The 24,014-nt window shown below is 39.2% G+C and overlaps 2 protein-coding genes across 2 annotated transcripts in view; one reads left to right on the plus strand and one right to left on the minus strand.

The window, feature by feature from the left end:
- Positions 1 to 22,417, plus strand: part of si:dkey-49n23.1 (semaphorin-3D) — a 109,705-nt gene extending 87,288 nt beyond the window's left edge. Inside the window, exons 7-18 of the mRNA XM_044349776.1 lie at positions 1,781 to 1,909; positions 2,049 to 2,191; positions 2,978 to 3,092; positions 3,514 to 3,583; positions 5,295 to 5,439; positions 7,884 to 8,106; positions 13,159 to 13,247; positions 15,207 to 15,248; positions 16,010 to 16,167; positions 17,490 to 17,554; positions 18,794 to 18,951; positions 20,205 to 22,417. Coding sequence (XP_044205711.1) covers positions 1,781 to 1,909; positions 2,049 to 2,191; positions 2,978 to 3,092; positions 3,514 to 3,583; positions 5,295 to 5,439; positions 7,884 to 8,106; positions 13,159 to 13,247; positions 15,207 to 15,248; positions 16,010 to 16,167; positions 17,490 to 17,554; positions 18,794 to 18,951; positions 20,205 to 20,720 — 1,853 coding nt within the window. The 3' untranslated portion in view covers positions 20,721 to 22,417. The remainder of the gene's footprint in view (positions 1 to 1,780; positions 1,910 to 2,048; positions 2,192 to 2,977; positions 3,093 to 3,513; positions 3,584 to 5,294; positions 5,440 to 7,883; positions 8,107 to 13,158; positions 13,248 to 15,206; positions 15,249 to 16,009; positions 16,168 to 17,489; positions 17,555 to 18,793; positions 18,952 to 20,204) is intronic.
- Positions 1 to 24,014, minus strand: part of LOC122981168 (hemicentin-1-like) — a 738,767-nt gene that overhangs the window by 222,721 nt on the left and 492,032 nt on the right. The window lies entirely within an intron of this gene.

Raw genomic sequence — 24,014 nt, forward strand, 5'->3', positions numbered from 1 at the left:
TCAACGAGGGGAGTCACATCCACCTGCTACATGACGCACATTTCTTAATTTGGACTCCTGGAGTTGGGAGTGTTCCTCGGAGATAAAGCTGAACTACTGACACAAGCTTCATGAACACTTATTGTAACACTTTAATTTTCTAAAATTAAAAGCATAATAAAAACAAAAACAGGATTTTTAAGCCTCTTTTCACTTTTATTCGAATACAAATACAAATAATTTTGCTGCCTCAACAAATACAAATACAAATACAAATACTGCACATCCCTACTACATAATATATAGTATTGTAATATTTTATAAGTGTTTCCTAAACATAACCATAATTATGATGTAGTTGATGTGTTGATTTTCATCTTGGTTGATTACGTTTCACCTAAAATGAACCCATCTAATGCAAAACTCATGGGGATAATACTCAGGGAAACAGTTGTGACACATGGATATTATTATATTAGTGTAATACAAAAATATTCACACATTTATTACATATTTATGAAGATAACATATATGACAAAATGTACTTTAAACTTATGAATCAGTCCTAAAAGACCTATTAGTGACATATAATCAGCTGTTTGTGTAATACTCTGCATCTCAGTTTGAAACAAAACGAAATATTACAACAAAACTGTGGATCATTTCTTGTCAGAAAGTACAATAAAAGTATTTTAAACAAGACCTTTGTGAGCCCTTTATGTTCAAGCTTTCTATCAAAATGAATAACGAGACCCTCCTGATCAATATGTTGTCAGTTTGCTCAGAAACAAAAGACCTTCACAAAATTAGTATCCGTGTTGTTCAAACCTTTAATCTGTTTATGTATAAAATATTACGTCATGTAGTTACAAGTTCTGAGATGTTTACAGCCTTTTCCCAGTCTTATTATCCAGACTCCAGCGTATAATTTCTAAAAGCTGTTGCTTAGTCGTTGCACAAGTTGAATAATGGCGTTAAAGCTGTGAGAGTGAACATATGCGCTGTAACTGGACGTGTTTCGATGCCTGAGGGGGGGAAATGGTCTGTGTTGTTGGATGTTATTTCAGATTAAAAACTGTTACTAAACAGAGATGTTTACACATTTGTTTCAGAACAATGGACAATAAAACGAGGTCAACCAGTTTTATATAAATTTGTTCAACTTGTTAAAACCAGAAATGAAACACTGAGAGCAAATCAGACAATTCTTTACCTTTTACTGTAAATTACATCACATTATTTACATTAATTTCATTATGTATGTTACTAATATGTATAGTTTAAGTTGCAGAAAAGAAAGCTCAAGAAGAAGCTCAAACAGCAGCCATTACAGTGCGACAATACTGTCTGTTGGGTGATGTTTTACTCAATAAATAAAGCATAATTTTAATAAACGAACCACTGTGGTTTCAGTGAATCTTTTGTACTAGAGCAGAGAGGAATATATCTTCACTGTATAATTTAAAGACCGCTTGCTAAATCAGTTCTAACGTGTGAGATCTACGTGTGCATTCTGTTGCATCAGCTTGTAAATATTTACTATCTCACTGGGACCCAGTACGAGGCCCAGACCCAAGACCACTGTAGTCAAGGGAGGGAATAAAACAGACCGTATTGCTATTAATGTTGCAACGATCTCTGCATTGGTCAACTAGTAATCACTCTCAGTAGGAAAATAAATTTCACAAGGAAAGAGGTTATTGTTTATTTAATGCAAACATCGTTATGATGTGTCTGCCGTTACTTTGCTGAGTAGTGATGATCTGTGCTTTTCTTTCTTTCCGTCTCCCTCCCTGCGTAGATGGTGAACTTTATGCTGGTACCTCAGTAGATTTCATGGGAGCCAACGCTGCGATCTTCCGCACGTCGGTTCATGGGAACAGTCAACATTACATCCGCACTGAAGCCTACGACCACAACTGGCTGAACGGTGAGAACCTCCATCCATCACCGAACGTGTATTTGTGTCGTCCTTTTCCCTCTTCTCTCATATTCCTCGGCTCCTCAATTAATCAATTTGTCACCATGGAGACAAAAGTGACCAAGTGTCTCCTGTCTCTCCCTTGCAGAGCCGGACTTTGTGGACTCTTTCTCCATCCCGGACACTCACAGTCCGGATGACGACAAGGTTTACTTCTTCTTCAAGGAGCGAGCGGTGGAGGCCGGACAGTGGGACAAGAGGGTGTACAGCCGAGTGGCTCGAGTGTGCAAGGTACAAACACAGAAACACGGACACAAAACGCGTCGCTGCTACTTCTCGTCACTACTAAAACATTTTGTTAGTAGTGAGAAATAAAACAGTCCCAAACAGAAAACCACGAGTTAAAAGCACAGAAGCCCCCCTCACACTGGTAAAATTAGCATAAAACAATGAAGTAGCATAACACTCATTCTGGTTATTATCTTTGTAACATTAGCATGTATGAACATCCTGCTAAAAATGATTCTAGACACTGAACCACAGTATATACAGGCACAGCTTCAGTCATAAGAAACTATGTCAATATAGGATTTAATAAGTATTATTTATTAGGGGTGTGCCTGAATACAAATACATTATTCGGCAAATAATTTTGCTGCCTCAACTAATACAGATACAAATACAAATACTGGGTTCTCGGCACATCCCTATTATTTATTTTACAAGCTCTTTATATGGTTTGTAAGCTCTTATGTTTTGTATGTGAAATCCTAATTTGTAAAGTATCTATAGCATCAAATCATATTAATGGAGTAAAAAGGACAATTCGCTCTGAAATAGTAAAAGTACAAAGTGGCATCAAATGGTAATACTCAAATCAAGTACAAGTACCTCAAATTTGTACTTAAGTACAGTACTTAGTGGGATAGTTGTAGATTGTAAATTGTTGTAAATGTAAATGTAGATCTGTAATGGGAACAAAATTAGTGAATTACAACTGAATTTGTTTTCAAATGTTTCTTTTCTCTTTCATCTATATCTTCCATTCTTCCGTCTCTCCTCTCTCCGTCCATCCAGAATGACGTCGGAGGAAAAAGGAGTCTGATCAACCGCTGGACCACCTTTCTCAAAGCCCGGCTGGTCTGTTCTGTACCCGGTCCGTCTGGAGTCGACACCCAGTTTGATGAGCTAGGTATACCAGTCGTTCCCTTCCCTCCTTTTCCTTCCTCTCTGGCTGCCTCTTCACCTCCCTCCTTATCTCATTTTTCTCTGGAACAGACCTTTGATATTATGTCCTTGCTGTCCTCCCTCCTGTTCTCTTACTTCATTCTCTTTTCCCTTAACTCTGACAAGAGAACATAGTTTGACAAGCAATAACTGCACCTCCTTTCCTTCCCTTTTTTCTCCTCCCATGGTTTTTGGAAAATTTATTGGTTGTCAAAATTGCTTTAATATTATTATTTGACAAGTTGACAACCATTGTTCACTCCTCAGTCTGAGAAACAAGCACATTTAATGATAAATCAATGATCTTGATGATGAATCTTTACAGTTTTTAGAGATCGAACTGATTCATAATGATACATTTGAATGCTGTCACTGTGTTTTTCTAGAGGACATCTTTATTCTGGAGACCAAAGACCCTCAGAACCCCACAATCTACGGCGTCTTCAGCACCTCCAGGTGAGAATACGTTCACACACACAATCATTAGCATAGTTTACATATTTTACAGAAAGCACTTTTAGTGAAACAATTGCACTAGAATTCATCAGTTTAGCAGTGACACGTTCTGGTATGAACGGGTCAAACAGTTGAAAAAGAGTCATTACTGCAAGTCATCCTTGGAATTTGTTTATTAAAGTTGCATCATAAACTTCAGACCTGCTGTTTCTCCACATTTTAAGTCTCCTGCTCTTGTAGTTTGACATTCAGTAAATACATTATAATTATACATTATAATATTACTAAGTGTAATTGTTTTATTTAAATAACAAAACTTGACTTTTTGTCTTTGGAAACAAAGATGCAATATTGTCAACTTTATGAACAAGCGACCAACCAAAATCTGTAAATAATAAATAAAAATAAAAATAAAAAAATTTATTAAAAATTAAAAACAAATCACATACTTTCATATTTAGTAATTCATTTAAAGTGTGTAAACAGTAGTATGAAGCCTTTTATATCTCCAAAGGGAGCTGTGTGAAATCTGATAAATTAACTCGAGTGATGTCACTGATGATGTCACTTGAGTCAGCATTGGTTGGAGATGAAGAAGTTTGAAAAGTAAAAAAAAATCTGGAGGTGTGGAGTTAGAAAGAAGTGAGGTTAGCAGACCTCTGTGGCAGCTCCAGGCTACATTAGCCGCTCCTAGCATAACACAACCTCAATCTCCTACAGAACTGTCAATAGATAGAATTGCATTGTGGGTAATGTAGGCGCCAGGTTTTGACAAGGAAGAACAATCTGTGGAGTAAAAAAGGTGATATCTCTGTTTCTGCTGCATCAGTTTTGATACTTTTTTAAAAAACTGTTCATCATGAGTCCGATCATGTTATAGGAGCAGAACGCCGCTGTTCTCTTTTAAATATTCAATTATATTTCCTGTAAATTTAATCTCTCTACATTATGGTCATTTGTCAGTGTAGAATACTTAATTCTTTTCATCTTATTTTGGCAGTAGTTAAATGTAGTCTAGTAAGAGAAGCTGAGTCATAGAATGTAAACTCTTCTTTGTAAATGGACGGCATTTATCTTTCTAGTCTTCCACCCACTCAAAGCACTTTACACTACAAGCCATTCACACACATTCATACGCTGACGGCAGAGCCTTTCAGGAGCAATTTAGGGTTCAATATCTTGCTCAAGGACATGTGGACCGGAGGAGCCGAGGATCAAACCACCGATCTTCCAATTAGTGGATGACCCGCCGCTCCTGAGCCCCCCCAATGTGTGATTATGATCCCCCAAATCACCAGAAATGTTAATACCGAGGACATGACTTCAGTGTCTATGGTCTATGGATGGACTTTCAGGTAGCAGGTTAATTTGTATGAAATTTGCTTCAACAATAGAAGGAAAGACCGTCAGGGTGTGAGGAACAGCAGATGATTGGGAGGACCTTCTTTACCCTAACGTGTGCACTCATAGCCAGGATGACACGTGCACGCCCAGCGGTGTGGAGGCTCAGAGGTCGGGTGTGGGTGGGTGTCAGGGTCAAAGGTGAAGAGGCCCAGCTGGTTGTGTTATTGTAACCCTGATGTATAAAAGAACCTCCGACCTCTGCTTTTAATTTGCCTCTTCAACCACCCTCTTCCTTCAAACCCTCTACCTCTCTACTGTACCTTCCTACCACGGCCAACACCAACAACCCCTCCTCTTACTCCCACAGCTCTATATTTCGTGGTTCAGCGGTGTGCGTGTACTCCATGGCATCCATCCGTGCTGCTTTTAATGGGCCATTTGCTCATAAGGAAGGTCCCGACTATCGCTGGGTGGAGTACAAAGGACGCATCCCCTACCCAAGACCTGGAACTGTAAGTACAAACACAACCACAACGTCTGGTTTGTATTTGTCTTACGAAAGCCACAAATCTTAATACCACATCTGACTAATAGGCTAAATAACGGTGAAATTTCCAGCGGGGATGTCCCCCTCACTTTTACAGTTTCAGTTTGATTCATGTACTGAATTATCTCTAAACAGTGTCCTCTCTCTGTCTAGCCACTGAAATCCTATTGGGAAAAACTCTGAATTGATCAAAAATGTTAATATGTTGATTTTCCCTCAGTTATTACTGTGCACTGAAGCTTTAGAGCAGTAGCAAGAGATTTGAAGACTTTATTTCACCCTGGATTTCACCTCTAAGGCAAAATATTGTACATGCTGCCCTAACCTGCAGACATTACTCAGGGCTGAAACATGTCTGTGCACTTCCTACACTTACTACAGCTAATTCTCATAAAAAGATGCTAGAAGTGATCATCACTCAAAGATAATGCAGTAAAAGACAACACTATGTGTATTAAAGATGGAAATATGTAATTGTTTAAACGTTCATTGTTGACATAGTTTGAATTTTTTATTTACTATCATAACTTTATTAATCATATAAGTACAAGTACCAGGTCTTTATCAAGGTTAGTGTGTTATATGTCGGTAGATTATATGCATTTGTATATAAATGTTATACTTGCCTTTTTTTGAGGTTGACGACCTGTGAAACCAAACCTACGCTCTTAGTTTTTGGTTTTCTGTGTTAATTATTTTGGTTAAAGGTTTGTTTGAATTTCTAACTGTGAGAAAGCAGACACAGCGAGCTGCAGACCAGTGTTTCCATCAGACTTTAAACACGTCACAAAACTCCACCCAAAACGTTTGGTGAATAAAACATGGTGTACAGGTTCAGGTCAACCAAATCATACACAAAACATATTTTCTCACTTACCTCTAGTGGTATGTGAGATATCCATCCCCTCAATCCCCCAGTACACTCCAACTAACATTTGAACATTTCAAAAAATCAACAGCATTGTGTTTCCAGTAGTTCATGAAAGTGAGGTCGATGGATTATCAGTGTAGCAGGGACTCATTTTGTGAACATATATTACATTGTGTCCATTCACCTTCATTGTAGTCAGATTGCAGCAGAGATTTTAGAGGAAAATATCTCAAAACTTGCAAATAAAACCCAAATTCTTTGCAAGGGGAAATATATGACAAGATATCTGTTTTGGCCGGAGTTTCACTCGCTTCAATGTAAAAAAAAAAAAAGTGCTGTATTAAAGTTCATGTAAAACTCCATAACTCTTGGTAGATGTGGTGAAGACAGGTTAGTATTTATGTTTTTGTAAATAACGAAGAATTTCCTGTGAGATCAGAATCCAAAACACACAGCCAATGAAAACAGGCTGATGAAGCAGTGAGAGGGTTAACCTCTGGTGATTTAACACCTCAGATGTGAACTCCTCTGGGAAACTTCAACTTGTCAGGAAGGCTGAGTTTTTAATGTGTGTGTGTGTGTGTGTGTGTGTGTGTGTGTGTGTGTGTGTGTGGTGTTATTTCATTCTCCCTGGTGGGGAATTCACCTCTCTTTGGAGCGGTTTTGTATCATGTGGTTGATTGCAGGGGTGAGGTCAGCCACGTCTGTGTGTGTGTGTGTGTGTGTGTGTGTGTGTGTGTGTGTGTGCGTGTGAATGATTAACAGCAAACTGAAACAGTCGACGGGATGCTGTGGTCACAACCTCTGATCGCTGACTCGCTGCGTGCACACATGTGTGTTCTGCAGAGAAAATGATGGTTTCCATGTTGCTGACGTCTCTAAATCAGTCTCTCTGACCAAAGTTTAATCTAATTCACCTAATTTCACTGCACCGCGTCTTCCTCCTTCCTCATCTATCAGTCTACGTCAGCATATCTACCTCTCTGCTCTGCATTGTTCTCCTTCCCTTGAGAGAAACATACGACTTTCTCTTCAGATCAACATGTGCTTTGACACAATCTGAAAATCATTTTTTCCACACCAACCTTCCTCTCCTCCCTAACTTATCCTTCCTTTCCTCTTTTATCTGTGTTTCTTTCTTGCTTCTGTACTGTTTCTTTTTTTCTCATTTTCCAATATTAATGGAAAAAGCTAAAGATTCTGATGTGTTTTTGTCTGTTTTAAGTGTGTTTAAATGCTCTTAGATGGAGCGTCTGACATGTGAAAAAGCTTAAAAAGAAAGCTTTTGGATCTAAAAGGCCAAAGGATCACAACTCAGTGACTATTTTGGCTTTTATAAATGAACATTGTCAGTTTGAGAACTTGCCCATTTAGCTACGGTAACACAGACAACATGAACATCTGTTTCCCCAAAACTTTGTCTTTCAAAGCATATTTTTACTATAACTGTAACAATCTGATTCATTTATTTAACGTTCAGCCACCAAACACCTTCATCCACCTTTTCACTCATAATATCTCTCTGACTTGTCCTCCAGTGTCCCAGTGAGACTTACGACGCCCTCCATAAGTCCACCAAGGATTTCCCAGACGAGGTTGTGAGCTTCATGCGGCAGCACCAGCTGATGTGGGAGCCCGTCCTGCCTCTGGGTGGCAGACCCATCTTAACCCGGGTCAACTCGCCCTACATGCTCAAGAGGGTCGTAGTGGACCGGGTGGACGCTGAGGACGGACCTTACGACGTCCTTCACCTAGGCACAGGTGAGGAGGAGGAGGGAGAGAAGGAGAGGATGGGAGTTTAGGATGCTGTTTGTATCTACTGTATGTAATGAGTTGCAGTTCTCATAAGTGAGCAAGAGGAGTGGGAAATGTTAGAAGAAAAGAAAAGATATATGGTGAGGGTGAAAAGTGACACTTTTATTAACAAAGTTGCTATGAGGGGAAGAAAAACAGATCGCAATGTGAGATAAAGCAATAAAAAACAATGAAAACACAAGGAAAACACATGTGGAAGAAGAATGGAAGCAAACTGATAAAGGCTGTCTTATAAAAGCACAAAGGGATTTAAAAGAAATTCAACAGATGACAGAGCGAAGCGTTTATGTTGATGGATGTGGTGGCAGCAGACATGGAGGACAGAAACTGTGGGCAGAACTCTTCACTATCTCCCAGAGAAAATGTGGGAAAAAGACGAATCAAGACACTGAAAACAAGCATCAGGAATCAGATTTCCTTTTCACTTCTTTATATTTTGTTGTTTAAGGTTTCCAGCTCACACTCCAACAACATTCTTGTCACTCTAAACTGATCATACAGGTGAGAGAGTTGATCTAAGAGATGAGAATAAGAGATGTTTAGAGAGCATTTAGCTAGTTTTTAAGTTTTCTAATCCAGACAAATGTACAATGTAAACCAAATTTAAAGAATTTTGGTATCACTTTATTATTTGTGTTACTTTCTATTGGTCTGTTGGTACCACGTTAGTATTTTTCTTGTGTTGTACCAAACAAGCGAGGACATGTGTTTCTGGCTTCCTGGAAAGGAAACAGAGTTGCAGAAACAGGTTGAAAAAATCTTTTTTGTCGTGCAGCGGACAGAAAATCTTTTTAACTGAGATGGTGAGAAGAATATTTGAGGATTCTGGAAATACTTTAAGAACAATACAGTAGAACCTTTTTGGTTTTTCAAAAGTCGCTGGGTGTTTTTTGTTTATAGTTATAAAGCATGAGAGGCGCATACTGGGAGGCTGAGTAGAAACAAACAGGACACAACCATGAAGAAAGAAAAAAAAAAAACTACCACAAGAAAAATAATAATTCTAAGCGTCTTTCCACAACTTCACATTTTCACCAAACCACATTGTTAAAATGTCGTTTATAATTATCTCTCACTGTTTTATCCTGAAGCATCACTTCTGATGGGGTGAACGGGTTCCTGAGTGTGTCTGGGCTTTGTAAGTGTGTGTGTTCATAAAAACCCTGAAGCTGTATGTCGGTATTTGTGATCCTGTGTGTGTTTGTGTGTGTTTGACCGTGAATGGTGAGTGTGTGTGTGTGTGTGTGTGTGTGTGTGTGTGTGTGTGTGTGTGTGTGTGTGTGTGTGTGATAAATGGCGGAGGTTATTTAACCGCTGGTGACAGGCCGCGGGGCCAGAGGTGCCCCAACGGCTCCATACATCTCCTCTAAGTGGATTCCTCTCCAACATCTCTCATCTCCCCATCAGCAGCACATTTACCTGCCTGATTAATGCACTTTGTGCTCTTTCAAGTGCTCTGATTTGCACACAGTACGACCAGAGTGAATCTTTCAATGTCCTTTTTTTTAATATATCACTGCTCAGCCACGCGTTCATGTCGAGGCAGATAATTCTGAAAATAAAATATAGGTTTGTAAAGTGTACAGGTTACTCTGAGGTCATGCACTGACCTGTGTAGTGAGTTGTACATGTTACATGTCCGTCCCTGTTAAATGCTGCAGTTTTAACTGTTTTAACTTTAAATCCCTATTTTTCTTTTATGACCGTCACTGTTGGCTGAGATATCGTGTGTGACAGATGAAAAGACAAACAGCTTTCATATTAAGGGAACAAAAACTGATTGAACTGTGGAGTTAATTTCAATAAAACAGCTCATTATCGGCTTAAATACAAAATGACTCCCAATACAATGAACTTTGAGTAAGTGTTTGCCTCACAACATACTTTTACAGAGTAAATTTTGTGTATTTTGTAGATAGATTATGTTGTACTTCAGTTTATTTTCTCCAACATGGTCATTTATAGTGCACATACATCTTTTGGAGGAGCTTTCCAACCTTTTAAAGTTTTACCTCGCTGTTGATTTGTTCACCTTATATTTTTGCCATATTGGGTCGAGACTCAGAGAAAAAGAAACGTTGGAGCACAAACGCAGTTTCCAGATTTTATCTCAACTCTCTTGAAATTAAATGTTACAAAGGTCTCTGATGACATCTCAGTACATCATTAGTCCATGTAGGGTAGGCTTGTTTTCCAGACTCATACGCAGCCACACGCATGCATAAACACACACACACACACACACACACACACACACACACACACACACACACAGAGCATGTAATAGTCATTCTGGTACAAACATAAGAGATTTCCCACAGCAGGATTTCTGAGGTTTATGAGGTTCCTTGAGAACATCCTGACATTATGTGTGTGTGTGTGTGTGTGTGTGTGTGTGTGTGTGTGTGTGTGTCTTCTTGTACCTGAATGAATGTATTTTATGTGTCTGTTCAGGTAGAAATGTGAGCCTATATGTTTCCACATTAATTGATTTGTGTGTTTTTGTGCTCCTGCATATGGTTTTAGTACATTACATGTTAAGTGAATCTGCTTTTACAGTCACTGTCTACTTTATTAGATACACCTGTACAATCTAACGCAATCCAGTCCAACATCTTGGCCATAAATTCTACTTTTTCAAAGCTTATAAATCGTCCGTTTTTTGTTGACACAGTCAGAAAGGTGATAACTCTACTTTATGTTGATTATTAAGGTTGTAGCTGGTGATGATGTTGTACTGAAGTGCATTATATTGAAATCTGTTTTTAATACATGTACTCGTGTATGTAAATGGGGCAGACTAAATATTAGAAACATCTTTCAAAGTAATACAGTCCAGTTCAGCTCCACCACCACCCACTACAACCCCAGTGAAAAACAAGTGTCCCAGTTTCCATGATTCTAACAGTATCCAGGTTTCTAATCATCTGTTTGCAGTTGTGTCTTGATATCTCACAATCTCAGCCCCCATGTTCTCCAGGCAGCATATCCAGGTTTCTCAAAACCAGGATAAGGGTTTATCCAGGTTTCCGAAAGCAGGATAAGGTGATTATCTAGGTTCCTGAAACCAGGATAAGGTGTTTATCTAGGTTTCCGAAACTAGGATAAGGGTTTATCTAGGTTTCCGAAACTAGGATAAGGGTTTATCTAGGTTTCCGAAAGCAGGATAAGGGTTTATCTAGGTTTCCGAAATCAGGATAAGGGTTTAACTAGGTTTCCGAAACCAGGATAAGGGTTTATCTGGTTTCCGAAAGCAGGATAAGGGTTTATCTAGGTTTCCGAAAGCAGGTTAAGGGTTTATCTAGGTTTCCGAAAGCAGGTTAAGGGTTTATCTAGGTTTCCGAAAGCAGGTTAAGGGTTTATCTAGGTTTCCGAAACCAGGTTAAGGGTTTATCTAGGTTTCCGAAAGCAGGTTAAGGGTTTATCTGGTTTCCGAAACCAGGATAAGGGTTTATCTAGGTTTCCGAAACCAGGTTAAGGGTTTATCTAGGTTTCCGAAAGCAGGTTAAGGGTTTATCTGGTTTCCGAAAGCAGGATAAGGGTTTATCTAGGTTTCCGAAAGCAGGTTAAGGGTTTATCTAGGTTTCCGAAACCAGGTTAAGGGTTTATCTAGGTTTCCGAAACCAGGTTAAGGGTTTATCTAAGTTTCCGAAACCAGGTTAAGGGTTTATCTAGGTTTCCGAAACCAGGTTAAGGGTTTATCTAGGTTTCCGAAAGCAGGTTAAGGGTTTATCTAGGTTTCCGAAACCAGGATAAGGTGTTTACATGTGCAAAACATAACCAGGATACTAGTGCGAATGTAAACACACTCCAGAATTATCACCTCTCTGACAGCTTTGTGAAAGTAGAATTCATGGCAGAGCTGTTGTATTGGATCGCAGTAGACTGAGCAGTGTGTAGTTTCACTGCAACAGCTGGTGTTTAGTAGTTGTGACTAAATCTCATAAATCCTCTCTGATTTTACTTGTGTGCGACTCACCGATGTCGTCATCGCAACTTTGTGAGTGGAAATTTTCATCTCAGAGTTCACAAGTTCGTTGATGCCTTTAAAGCAGTTGGTCGCCTGGAAGTAATTTTTTACATTTTTTTGTGTTTATTTGTTTTATTGCTCCTTAATAAGGCATTAAAATACGACACAAATCTTTCATCGTTTTTGATCAGAATACAAAAGTAGCGCCCTTCTTTGTTGTCAGCTGCCTAGCGACAGTGCTCTCATGCCAAGCATATCATGCACTCCACGAAATTAGGAACTCGAGTTGTGTTTGCGGATACTAATAGTTTCTGAAGCTTGTACGCAGTGTGATCATGTGCAGCAGCAGGAATGGAAACCTGCAGGCCATTGATTTCACCATGAACTCATTAAAATCTCATTTTCCACATCTCCCATTCTTCATGGAAAACATATTTTCCTCAGCCCCGCTCAAATTTTTAAAGTTCAGGGGATTCACTTTCTTTTCCTTGACGCATCACATCTGATATTAAGAGGACATGGTTGGTTTTTCCACCAGTCCACATCACTTTGTTTTGATGTTATTAAAATCAAAACATACAGTAATTCCCTTCTATGAAATTATTGGAAGGAAATACAATAAAATATGTAGAACTGCTATGTTCAATCAGTGATCAGTATACTCAACCTGCATGTTACAACTTTGAGTATTTCTCCTACATAGAGACATCCCCTGTGAGACAAAAAAGTCAAGTTTCATAAACTTTTTTGGACACTACACATCAGTTTTATTTGTTTTTCCAAAGTGAAATCACTGTCTTGAGACCCTCTATCCTCGAGGGTTTTAGGGTAGATGTCAGCCGGTTGTAAAACCCCTTGTGGAAGATTTGTGATTTTGAGCTATTTAAATAAAATTTATTTGACAAGATCAGGGGAAAATCAGAGTTTAAAGAGCTGAAATTTGTGTGCTTTTCTCTCGTTTCTCTCTGCTCAGTGAATCATGTGTCTGTTTTGACATATCAGTAAATGTTATCCTCTGTTTTGTCCAGATGATGGGAAGGTGGTGAAGGCAGTCTCGGTGATCAAAGACAACTGGGACACAGAGGAGATCATTCTGGAGGAGCTGACCGTCTTCCAAGTGAGATACAACAAAATAATGTGAAATGTGACTGTTTCTGCTTCTCATTTTAACACCTGAACGGTCGCTGACAGTCTTCTTGTAAACACTTAATAGCACTTGTTAACCCCTTAACATCCACCCTTTTTATAGAATTTTCGCCTATTTGGCCAAATGGAAAAGCTTATAACAGAAGAACTGTAAGGCCATGATGCATGTATCAGGCTTCATTTAACAAGTGACATCTTCTAGTTTCTGGAAATGTATTTGTTTAGCATGTGGCAAAACTACATCAGTTCAGTCTCAGTCTATCATGAGTCATATTTGAATAACAATAATTAGGACATGCTTTATGCCAGAACTGTGCAGAATACCATAAACCTTCTACATCTTGTCAACCTGTATAATATTCCAGACCTAACCTCATGGGAGCTCGGGAGTTTTTAGTTTGGTGTCACTGGTGTCCCTGAACCTCTCCAATCATCTCCAATTGGCTAAATTGTGCCATTACTCATTGTTGTGCGATGCTACCGCATACAACTGGCTTAAGCGGGTCGCCGGCGACTCGGTGGATGTTAAAAGGTTAATACTTCCTTTACAAAAAACAGGACACATTAGCGAATTTTCACATGAAATGGCATCTTGTTCTTTTTCTGCTGGAACCAAACATGTTGGCCCACCAGTCCACACCTGTTTTTACAACCTGAACCACTTTGAACACCTGAGAAACGACTCCTAACTTCATTCCTTCTGCTCAGATTATGCCGCAGAACATTTAATACCTCACTGCAGAGCTAAGCACACACATGAACTGTAGTTACTCAGGACTTTTATGGCTAAAATCACAGACCCAGTTTTCCCAGTGCCCATCTGCCGGCCCTGCGCCACACGCATGTTGTTTCCAGTGGAACATATTTGTCGGGAATAACTCTACTAAACAGAAAAACAGATAGCAGGGCACATATTTCCCAAGGTCTTCTCTGTAAATAAGCGTTAGAGAAGACAAGAGGACTGGGGGAAGAGAGGAGGACAGAAAAGGCAAAAACAGGAAGAAAGGGGAAAAGGAAGAATGTTTTTTAAAAAAAAGAGCAGAGAATGAGAAATAAGGACAGGAATAAAGAAAAGATTAGATGAGGAAGTGAAGCTTAAGGAGCATTAAAGTGGAGCACAGGTGAAGGGAAGGAAGAAAAACCACAACAGCCACAAACAAACAGGATACCAGAAGCACATTGTCCGTTTACTTATAGTGAGATTAAAACAGGAACTAACCCATTTCCATCAGCCTCACACAGAACAGGGACAGGGGTAAACCAGCTGGCACCGACTGTACGACCATATGATGAACTGCCGTGTTTATACAACCGTTGGAGGCACAAGAGGCTGGTTTGCTCCCTGATTGGTCGGTCAGTTTGTTGGCTGTGACGGGACATATGATAGCCAGATCACTCTCCCTTTACCCTTTACCATAGTCTGAGTCTCCTTTATCTCCCCCTCCTCCATCAGTTCGACCTCTGCGCTCGGAGCCTTCAGGGGTCGTTGACTCCCTTTGTGAAATGCTGAAATGAGTCAGTGAGCTAGAAAAATAGAGAAATCGAGGAGTAATTTAGACTTATTAGATTTCTAATCTGAGTAGCTGCCCTGACCTCAAAGCCAGCCGCAGCATTTAAAGCATCTCTGAGACATTCCTTTGCAACCTCTGCAAGGCTGAACTATCAGTTTTGTTAAAGACTAACACCGAAGGCCCCCCCCCCCAATTCCTTACCTTATTCTGCTGCTCACAGTCGACAGTCGACACAGTTTAGTGTTTCTGTGTGTGTGTGTGTGTGTGTGTGTGTGTCTGTCACAGTATCAAGACCACATAACGCATTAAATCACATTGATTCCCTCGGTCATCATAGAGATATATAAATGATGAATGATTGTTGTCTGTGTGATGCAGCGAGTATCTAAATTCATCCGTTTTCCTTTTTTATCCTGCAGAGTCCGTCTCCCATCCTGAGCATAGAGCTGTCAACAAAGAGAGTAAGTTTATCTGTCTGTCTGTGTATTTGTGTTATTTATTCAGAGTAGAGAGCAAACTAAACAATGTGTCATTATGTGCTGTCATCAAAAAAAAATTAAATGGTTTCAAAACAGTATCCTGACTAAGAAATTATGAATTATTTTAACTGTAGTTGAGATCAGAGGAAAATATGTTGATGGATTACGGCAGACTGGTCTATGTAAAAGTTTAGTCAGGATACTGATGACAGCACATAATGACACCAGGGTTAAGGAGAAATTAATATACAATTTTATTGGCAAACTGGCTCATTTAACAAAACTCCTGTTTCCTTGTAACAGTAACTATGACTTGACTTTTTTTTGCATAAATGTAATAAATTAAATGTAATTCTCACAGTGGATGAGTGATGAAGTAAAGGAGATATGTTACCTGCTAACTAAACATAAATAATTAGAAAGAATAAAAAAGAACATAAAGATGTTCAAGGCACAATATTTTACATAAAACATCTGCCATAAAAATGAATTTTCAGAAGTTAAAAGTTTAACAAAACTTGGATGAACTGTGTTCAAACTTTATTGTCTTGAGGAGATACTTTACAACGACAGATGAGAAAGGCGTTGTTGGTTTTCTTTTACGAACATCTGTTGCCCTGAAGCAACCTCCAGAGACGGACTTCTTCACGCTCATCCTCCTCTATCTCTTTGTAACAGTAGTAGGAGGTGTGGTGGATTTACAGGAAGGTAATGAATCTCTTGTTTTTCTCTCTCCTCCACAGCAACAGCTGTATGTGTCCAGTGAGCTCGGCGTGGCCCAGCTGGGGCTCCAGAGGTGTGAGCTGTACGGGGTCGACTGCGCCGAGTGCTGCCTGGCCAGAGATCCCTACTGCTCCTGGGACGGACAGACCTGCTCCAGATACTTCTCCACCAGCAAGAGGTAGAGAAGGAGGATGAGTTACAGGTTTAATCTACAGAGGCTTTGTCAGACGTGTCTAATGTTTTGTTTCTTTAAGCCGTGCTAGCAGCGAGGCTCTGTGGATGCCAGTCTGGTTTCTCGGTCCAGACTGAAATAGCTCAACAACTGTTAGATGTATTTCCCCAGATGATGAATCACACAGCAGCTGCTTTCTAAAAATATTTCATTTAGATTTTCCAAATATATGTAACCTACATTACACACACACAAACAACAACACACCTTCATCACACGTATAAAACAAACAGGATCTGATCAACTTATATGAATTACGTTAAGTATAACTGGCCATAAACATGAGTCTGATACTGTAAACTCTACAGCCACTGAAACCTGACCAGACCTTCATCATTAGTGGAAAAATTATTGATGTTTCAACAGGATAATCATCTCATCAAGTGTTTCATTCTCTTGAGACTTTCCTTGATTCCCGTCCTGAGATGGAAATAGCCAAGTCAAGAAAGTTAAAAAAAGATTAGTTTGGATTTGAGTGTTTACACTCATAAAGAGAGAGAGAATACTGACAGGAAGGAGGGGAGAGAGAGAAAAATGAACCTGGCATCTTCTGAAGAACAAGAGGAGAGAAGCATGAAGGAAGAAATGAGCAGAAAGTGAGAGAGTCGGTATCTTTTCGCTGACAAAGTATAAATGTGAAAACTAATAGTAAGGAGATGAGAGACCTGCTGCTGAGGAAAGACAAGCGAGACCATCAGTTATGTTACAGTCTAAAGGACATAAAGCAGGAAAGGAAGGAGCAGCAGGGTCACAAAAGAGACATGACAACACTCTTTACCATGACTGGAACAATATTCTGTATTTTCACAGCCTGTCTTTGCCCCATGTTTCCTCATTCATAATCGCAATAACTTCATATTTTCACCTCCGAGGAGTCGGCAGAAGCCCAGAAACAACAGTGAGAAAGAGGATTTAATGCTGTTTTACAGCTTTATCTAAAGGCAACTACATTATCTGCTGCTGTCAGGCTGTTTAACTGATGAGTCTTCAGTGTACTCCACCGCACACACGTCAGTCACTGACAGTACCCACATTATTCACATTTTTTAGCTTGTTGTCATAGATACATAATTTGTTCATAAAGGGGAATAAAGATTAGATGAAACAATAAGGTGACTAACAACAAGTCATGTGCGATAAGAAGTTTAATGATAGTGGGATAAATAGATTAAAGCAGAAATTTATGTGAAAAAGTTACTAAGAAACTGTGTGTGTGTGTGTGTGTGTGTGTGTGTGTGTGTGTGTGTGTGTGTGTGTGTGTGTTTCAGGCGCACACGGAGACAGGATATAAAGTACGGCGACCCCTGGAGTCAGTGCCCAATCACCGAGGATGGTAAGGATTTCCTCTGTCTGATATGAATAACCCGTCTCTGTGTCGCTGTTTTAAATATTTTTCCCGTCATAAGTTACGTAACGGACGGCCGGCGCGGTTTAGTGAAGTGGATTTCCACTTCCACACACACTCTGTGATTGACAGAGTATTTTGAAGTGGCGTAGCGGTGGACGGACTGTAAGACGCCACAGCGGAACAGCTGTTTGGTTGGCGTCTGCAGAAGAGATCTGCATGAATCAATGACTGTGTTTGATTCTTGGCACCTCAACTTAAAATACATACATGAATAAACAGATTTAATGTTAAGAACGTCAGAAGAGTCCAAATAAGAGATGATGCTATAGGGATGTATCTATCTTAAGTTCATTGTTTAATCTAAAGTATTAAAGATCTTAAGTTACCTGCTATATTGTAAATTTGTTCTGCTATCATTCATTTTGCAGGAGACCCTAGAATATGCAGTATAATATAGAATATATGTATAAATGGATTCTTTACTTTTTCATTAAAACTTGAAAGTTTCATCCCATTGGATGAATTTAAACTTTTAAGAGACATCTGGGATTGTTTCTGATGTGTTTGTGTGACTGGATGCACTCAGGTCTCTCTTCTAAAGGAGATCTTTATCAATAATAATAATAATAATAATAATAATAATAATAATAATAATAATAATAATACAGTCCTTTTTAAAGGCACTCTGAGATGCTTTTCATAGGAAATTGCACACAACAACAACAACAACAACAGAGCAGCAGGAAAGACAATGTTAAGAATAGAAAACAAATGCAGTATTATTAATTAAAGGTTATATGCTGCATATAAAATAGCTCCTATTATTATTGTGATCTGTAGGCAGGAGTAGGGCGCACTCTAGGGGACGTACTGTGTAACTGCAGTTTTCTCTGCTACACAGCAAACCAGTGGTAAAAGTTTATTACAAATAAGGAAAAATAATAATTAGAATATATTAAAATTTAAATCTTCACATAAATGCTCTATAATATGTAATATATATGTTTTTCTTGAGTGTCTTGAGGCTGTGATGCACAGTGTCAACAGTAACTGACACACTAGATATTATCTGATCATCCCTCCTTTTTTCTAGTCAGATTTATACTGAGCAGTTAATATTTTATCTGTCTCTGTACAGCATTTCATATAAAACCTCTCAGGATGTGACGCTTTGAAAGAAGGAAACAACAGTAAATATATTTCTGCTATTTCCAACTGTTTCAGATTCACAGTCTGTTGAGGTGAAGTCAGTGTACGGCGTGGAGGGAAACTCCACCTTCCTGGAGTGCGTTCCTCGGTCGCCGCAGGCCGAGCTCAAGTGGACGGTGCCGCAAACAGAGAGCCAGCAGCAAACTCTCAGTCAGATGCACCAAAGCAGAAAGGTGAGTCACATCTGTATATCTCAGGAGAACAAAGGTTGACTGTAGGGATGATGCTGCAGCGAAGTTTTGCTTGTCGCTGTCATTTGTGTTTCTATCGCTGTAGTTACAATTAAGCTAATGTTGAGTTAACTCACCTCCACGTATGGAGACATCACTCAAAAACTAGCAGACTGTGACCCACCGACAATTCTTCTTTTCCAAAGAAAGAAAGATGTCATGACTGCTGTTGCTTAAAAAACTTGAGGGATATATTTGTGAAAAGCATCACAAATAGGGATGCACGATATTATCGGCATGTCATCTGTATCGGCCGATAAAAGCTCTAAAATGAAATATCGCCATCGGCCATTTCTGATGATTATGAGAGGCCGATATGTCGCCTTCCCCTCCACCGCCTGACTGTGCTTCCCTCCACGGTCTGTTTCACCCCGACGGTCCCGGTGTTTCCTCCACAGGCTCCACTGCTTCTTCCTACTTTAACCTGAATAACAAACCAGGGCTCAGTGCTCTAGTTGGATCCACATGCAGAACCGGGGCTGGGGGGGGGGGGTCTTTTTGGTTTATAGCGGCGGTTGGCAACCAGCGTATTAGGTGCAATACCGCCACCTTCTGCTCCGGAGTGTCAACCAGAGATTAAATCCGACATATTAATCCTGTCTGTCTAATGAACTCAAAGAAAACTCGGCTGCTGCTCCCACTTGGCAGGTTCATTAAAGTTTTAATGCTGAGTTTTCCTAAGTTCTTCCTTCATATATTGTCTTTCTTGATCATACTTAGTACAATCTATGCTTGCATGCATAATAGTCTCCTCAGACATATGGAATAAAATATGTGCATATATCGGCATCGGCCACAATGAGTTGGAAATATCAGCATATCGGATATCAGCAAAAAATCCAATATCGTGCATCCCTAATCACAAACATGCATTATGATGATTTTTGAAGGGTTTTGACAGGTTTTTATAAGCTAAATTATACATTTCTCCCATATCACAGATATATCCTTATCCTTATAATCCTTCATCTTAAAATATGAAACTCCTTTAAATTTAGTTTGGTTTTAAAAACCTGATTTCCGTGGTCTAACGTGCAAACTTTAATAAATATTGCATGGTGGGTTACATATTAATGTCAACAAAACCATGAGAAGTGCTGTTAGTAGTGGGGATGTGAATTACAACAAACTCACAACTTGAACATCATCCTCTGATCTTCTCCTGTCTCCTTCTCGTCTGTTCTTTACTCCCTCAGAGCAACGACGGCCGCTCCTTCTACATGAAGCGAGGGTTGCTGATTCAGCGCCTGGAGCTGGCTGACGCCGGCGTCTACACCTGCACCAGCCAGGAGCACTCCTACCGTCAGGTCCTGGCCCGATACCGCATCCACATCATCCCCAACCACAGCCTCCATCCGGCCCGCTACCAGCAGAACCACAGCCCCAACCAGCAGGGCCCCGCGGTCCACGGGAGGATCGGCCCGTCAGCTGGGGGGGTTTCCGGGTTTCACAGCCAGGCGGGAGCCCCTAATCCGCCACCTTCGCTGCCGGGAAACAGGAACTCGTGGATTTCCCAGCATCCTCAGCTTCCTCTGAAGAGCTACAAAGACCTGCAACTGGCGGGGAGCAACGGTCTGAGCGTGGACGAGTACTGCGAGAATCTGTGGTACCGCGAGAAACGCCGGCAGCAGAAACTCCGCACTCTGAAGCTGAGACAGGAGAGCAGGAAAGCCCGGGTGAGGAGGAACAACCCTCCGGAGGTTCCCCTCTAGTCACCTGGAGAACACAGAGACTGACAACAGATCCTGTACATGCAGTGGACAAAGAAAGAGCTAATAATGGCGGCTGGTAGAGTGATACCACCTCTATGCCTTTAAAGACTGACAATAATATTCAAAAAAAAAAAGAGAGAGAATTAGTATATCCTCATCCTGAATATGTTGACATTTAGACACTTCAAAAAATGGAAATGGAAATGTAGAAGTTATTTTATGTCTGAATTTTTATTATGAGCAACGTTCATTATTGTTTCAGTTGGCTCCAGAATGTTATTTTGTAAGTCAAAGATGGAACCAGCATCTGAAAGATGAAATCACACCTTAGAATCACAAATGTGCCAAATATTATGGGTTTATGACACATTTAAAGGGAAACTTTGCTATTTTTTTCAACCTGGACCATATTTTCTCATCTTTTTGTGACTAATGGGGTCAACGCTGTTTGAAACTGGTCCAGTATTGAGCGAAACAGGCTGTAATGTGATCCTCTGGGGCTTATTTTTGCCACTGACAGGCTCAGATTGTTATTATAAGTGTCTGAAAACATCATGGGAAGGACCATACAGAGAAGTAAAACATATTTCTTGACTTTCACTTGATCCGTCTGTTTATTAACTGTGTCTAATCAAATCTGACTCAAGGAGAAAAGTACCTTGACGGTGCGTTAGTGTTGGATTACATTGGAGCCCCTTTCATGGCTGCTGGCTGAAACACTCTCACTCAATACTGGACCAGTTTCAAAAATTGTTGCACCCATTAGACACAAAAAGATGGGAAACAGGGTTCAGGTTGAATACCAAGGTTTCCCTTTATGCATATTTGTTGCTGACAGGTTACAAGACAACATACTTACAACATAAACGAGTCAGAAGGGAAGTGATGCATCTGATCTTATTTCGAGCTTCATTAGCTTTCAGTACAAGCTTCTAGAGAAAATATAATGCTGCTAAACAGCTTGGTAGCAGTGCCAAAAACTGTTTGAGTTACTATTTGTAGTGTTAGAAAGACTTGTGGCATGAAGTAGGAAACATTATCAGAATATTTACCTTTTCTTTAATGTTATGAATTCAACAATATCTCAGCTTTCCTTCTCTAGTATGTCCTCTGCATACTGGAAACAGGCCGCTGACGGGGAATTTGTAGCAAAAAATATCTGAAATACAGGTGAAAGGTTGAGGTGAACATGTATCAGGATCTCACACACGATGCAGACTGAAGTATATATACGGTATAAATTAATGACAGAAGACTAAACATGAAAAGTGTTTGCCCTATTTACTGCCACACGTTTAACTGTTTAACAAAAACTTATAGTGTTTTCTACAAGTATTTATGTTTGTTTCATACATACCTGATGGATTGAATAAAGGCCTCAGTGGAAACGCACACGTAAAACGAACCTTGCTTGAATGACACATTCTGTATTAATTCTGCCATGTAACTAATAATTATTATTATTCACATCAATGTATATTAAAGAACTCTATTTTTGATAGTTTTCTTTCTTTGTATACTAGGATTTAGTACATTTTCTGTGTTTTTATAAACTTGTGTGTTTCTCTTTTTTTTAACTTCACGACTCTAATAAGCTTCGAGATGAAGAACTGAATAATGGATTTTCTGTTAAACTGTATGTGAATAAGCCACAAAATCATAACTTACCTGTAAAATAAAGAAATAAAAACATTCAAGGGTTTTGATTTATTTCTAAAAGATAAAATAATTTAAAGTCAGAAAAGCTTTTTCACTCTGAAAGATCAGAAACTTTTTTTTTTAAATTAAATTACATGACAGAGTCGATATGTGACTCATCTTTGACTCATTTTGAAAAGAATAACACAATTTGTTTTCAGTCAATATCATAAGAGGCTTCTATTATTAATCATCATAACCATCTTAAAAAGGGATTTTTTTGTGTTTGAACTTGAGTGGAGAAAGTCAGTGCAGCGCTGAAATATTAGGTAAAAATGCGGAAACTGTCTTTATCATTTTAGTAATTTTATTGTGTATATTCCCAAACAAATGTGCAGTTAAACAAATAACAACAAAGTAACTGCCAAACAGTGAGTTTAGGACCTTTAGGGCCCCGTTGAAAGTAAAAATAAATCAACAGCAGCAATATAACAAGAAAAAAAAGGACATTTATATTCAAAAGTACTGGAGGAAATAGAGACTCAACAACAAGACACAAACTGCACATTACAGGAAAGCAACGTTGTTTATATAACATGCAAATATGTGATGGAGAGACATCCAGACAGGACACATTTACTGAGCTGCAGGATTCAAGGATTCAAGGACCTTTACTGTCATCTCACCACAGTTACATTTATACTTTTCAGTTTCAAATGCTGCCTATGAAGAAAGGACATTGTGTTTCCTGAGTTTGGTGAAAAGATAATGTAAATACAACAGACATTAATACTTTAGAAGAATTTAAAGTTAAGATTTGATAAAGAAGAGAGAATATAGAGAATGTAAGAATATAGTGAGGTTGAACTGGTCACAGGCATTGAAAAACTTCTATATACTGTATTTGACAAATGTTCTAAGATACAGAAATACAGGATAGTCAGAGTGCAGTAGTGCAAGAGGATCAGGTGATCCAGTAACTGACCATACAACTCTGTTGAGATTGTGCATTTGGATGGAGAGTTTTGGAGATGTTGGTTATTTACACTGGTTCCCAGTATGTTTTAGAAGTGATTTTAAGGCTGTTCATGGCCTGTCTCCCTGCTATATCTCTGACCTCTTGGTACTAACAAGACAGTATGGCAGAGGTCTTTATCTGTTCCAGAGGCCCGGCTGAAAACAAACGAACAGAGTGTTTGCAGTCACAGCCCCGAGGTTCAACAGCAACGAAATCAGGTCAGCTGAGTCAGTGATTTCTTTTAAGTCTCCTCTTAAAACATATTTTTATCAGAGAGTCTTTCCTGATTCTACTTGAGTTTTCTTATTTTATTTGAATTGTTTTTTTATTTCCATTTTAATTTATTTTAAAAACGTGTCTTGTTTTATCTTACACTAAATTGTTTTTATAAGCTAGTGTTATTTAAAAACCTAATTATTTTATGATTTGTTTTATTTTGCTGCCTTTGTGAAGCACTTTGTTAAGTGGATTTTTAAAAGTGCTATACAAATAAAGATATTATTATTACTATAATTATATATAAATTAAATGTGTATATATACTGTTAAATGAAGTTGTTATTTTCTGGGGGGGTGCATGGTGAGAGGCGTCAGTACCTCCAGTAGATGTCAGTAATGTGCAACAACAACATGACTACA

The sequence above is a fragment of the Thunnus albacares genome, chromosome 4 (genome assembly GCF_914725855.1).
Source record: "Thunnus albacares chromosome 4, fThuAlb1.1, whole genome shotgun sequence".
NCBI lineage: Eukaryota > Metazoa > Chordata > Actinopteri > Scombriformes > Scombridae > Thunnus > Thunnus albacares.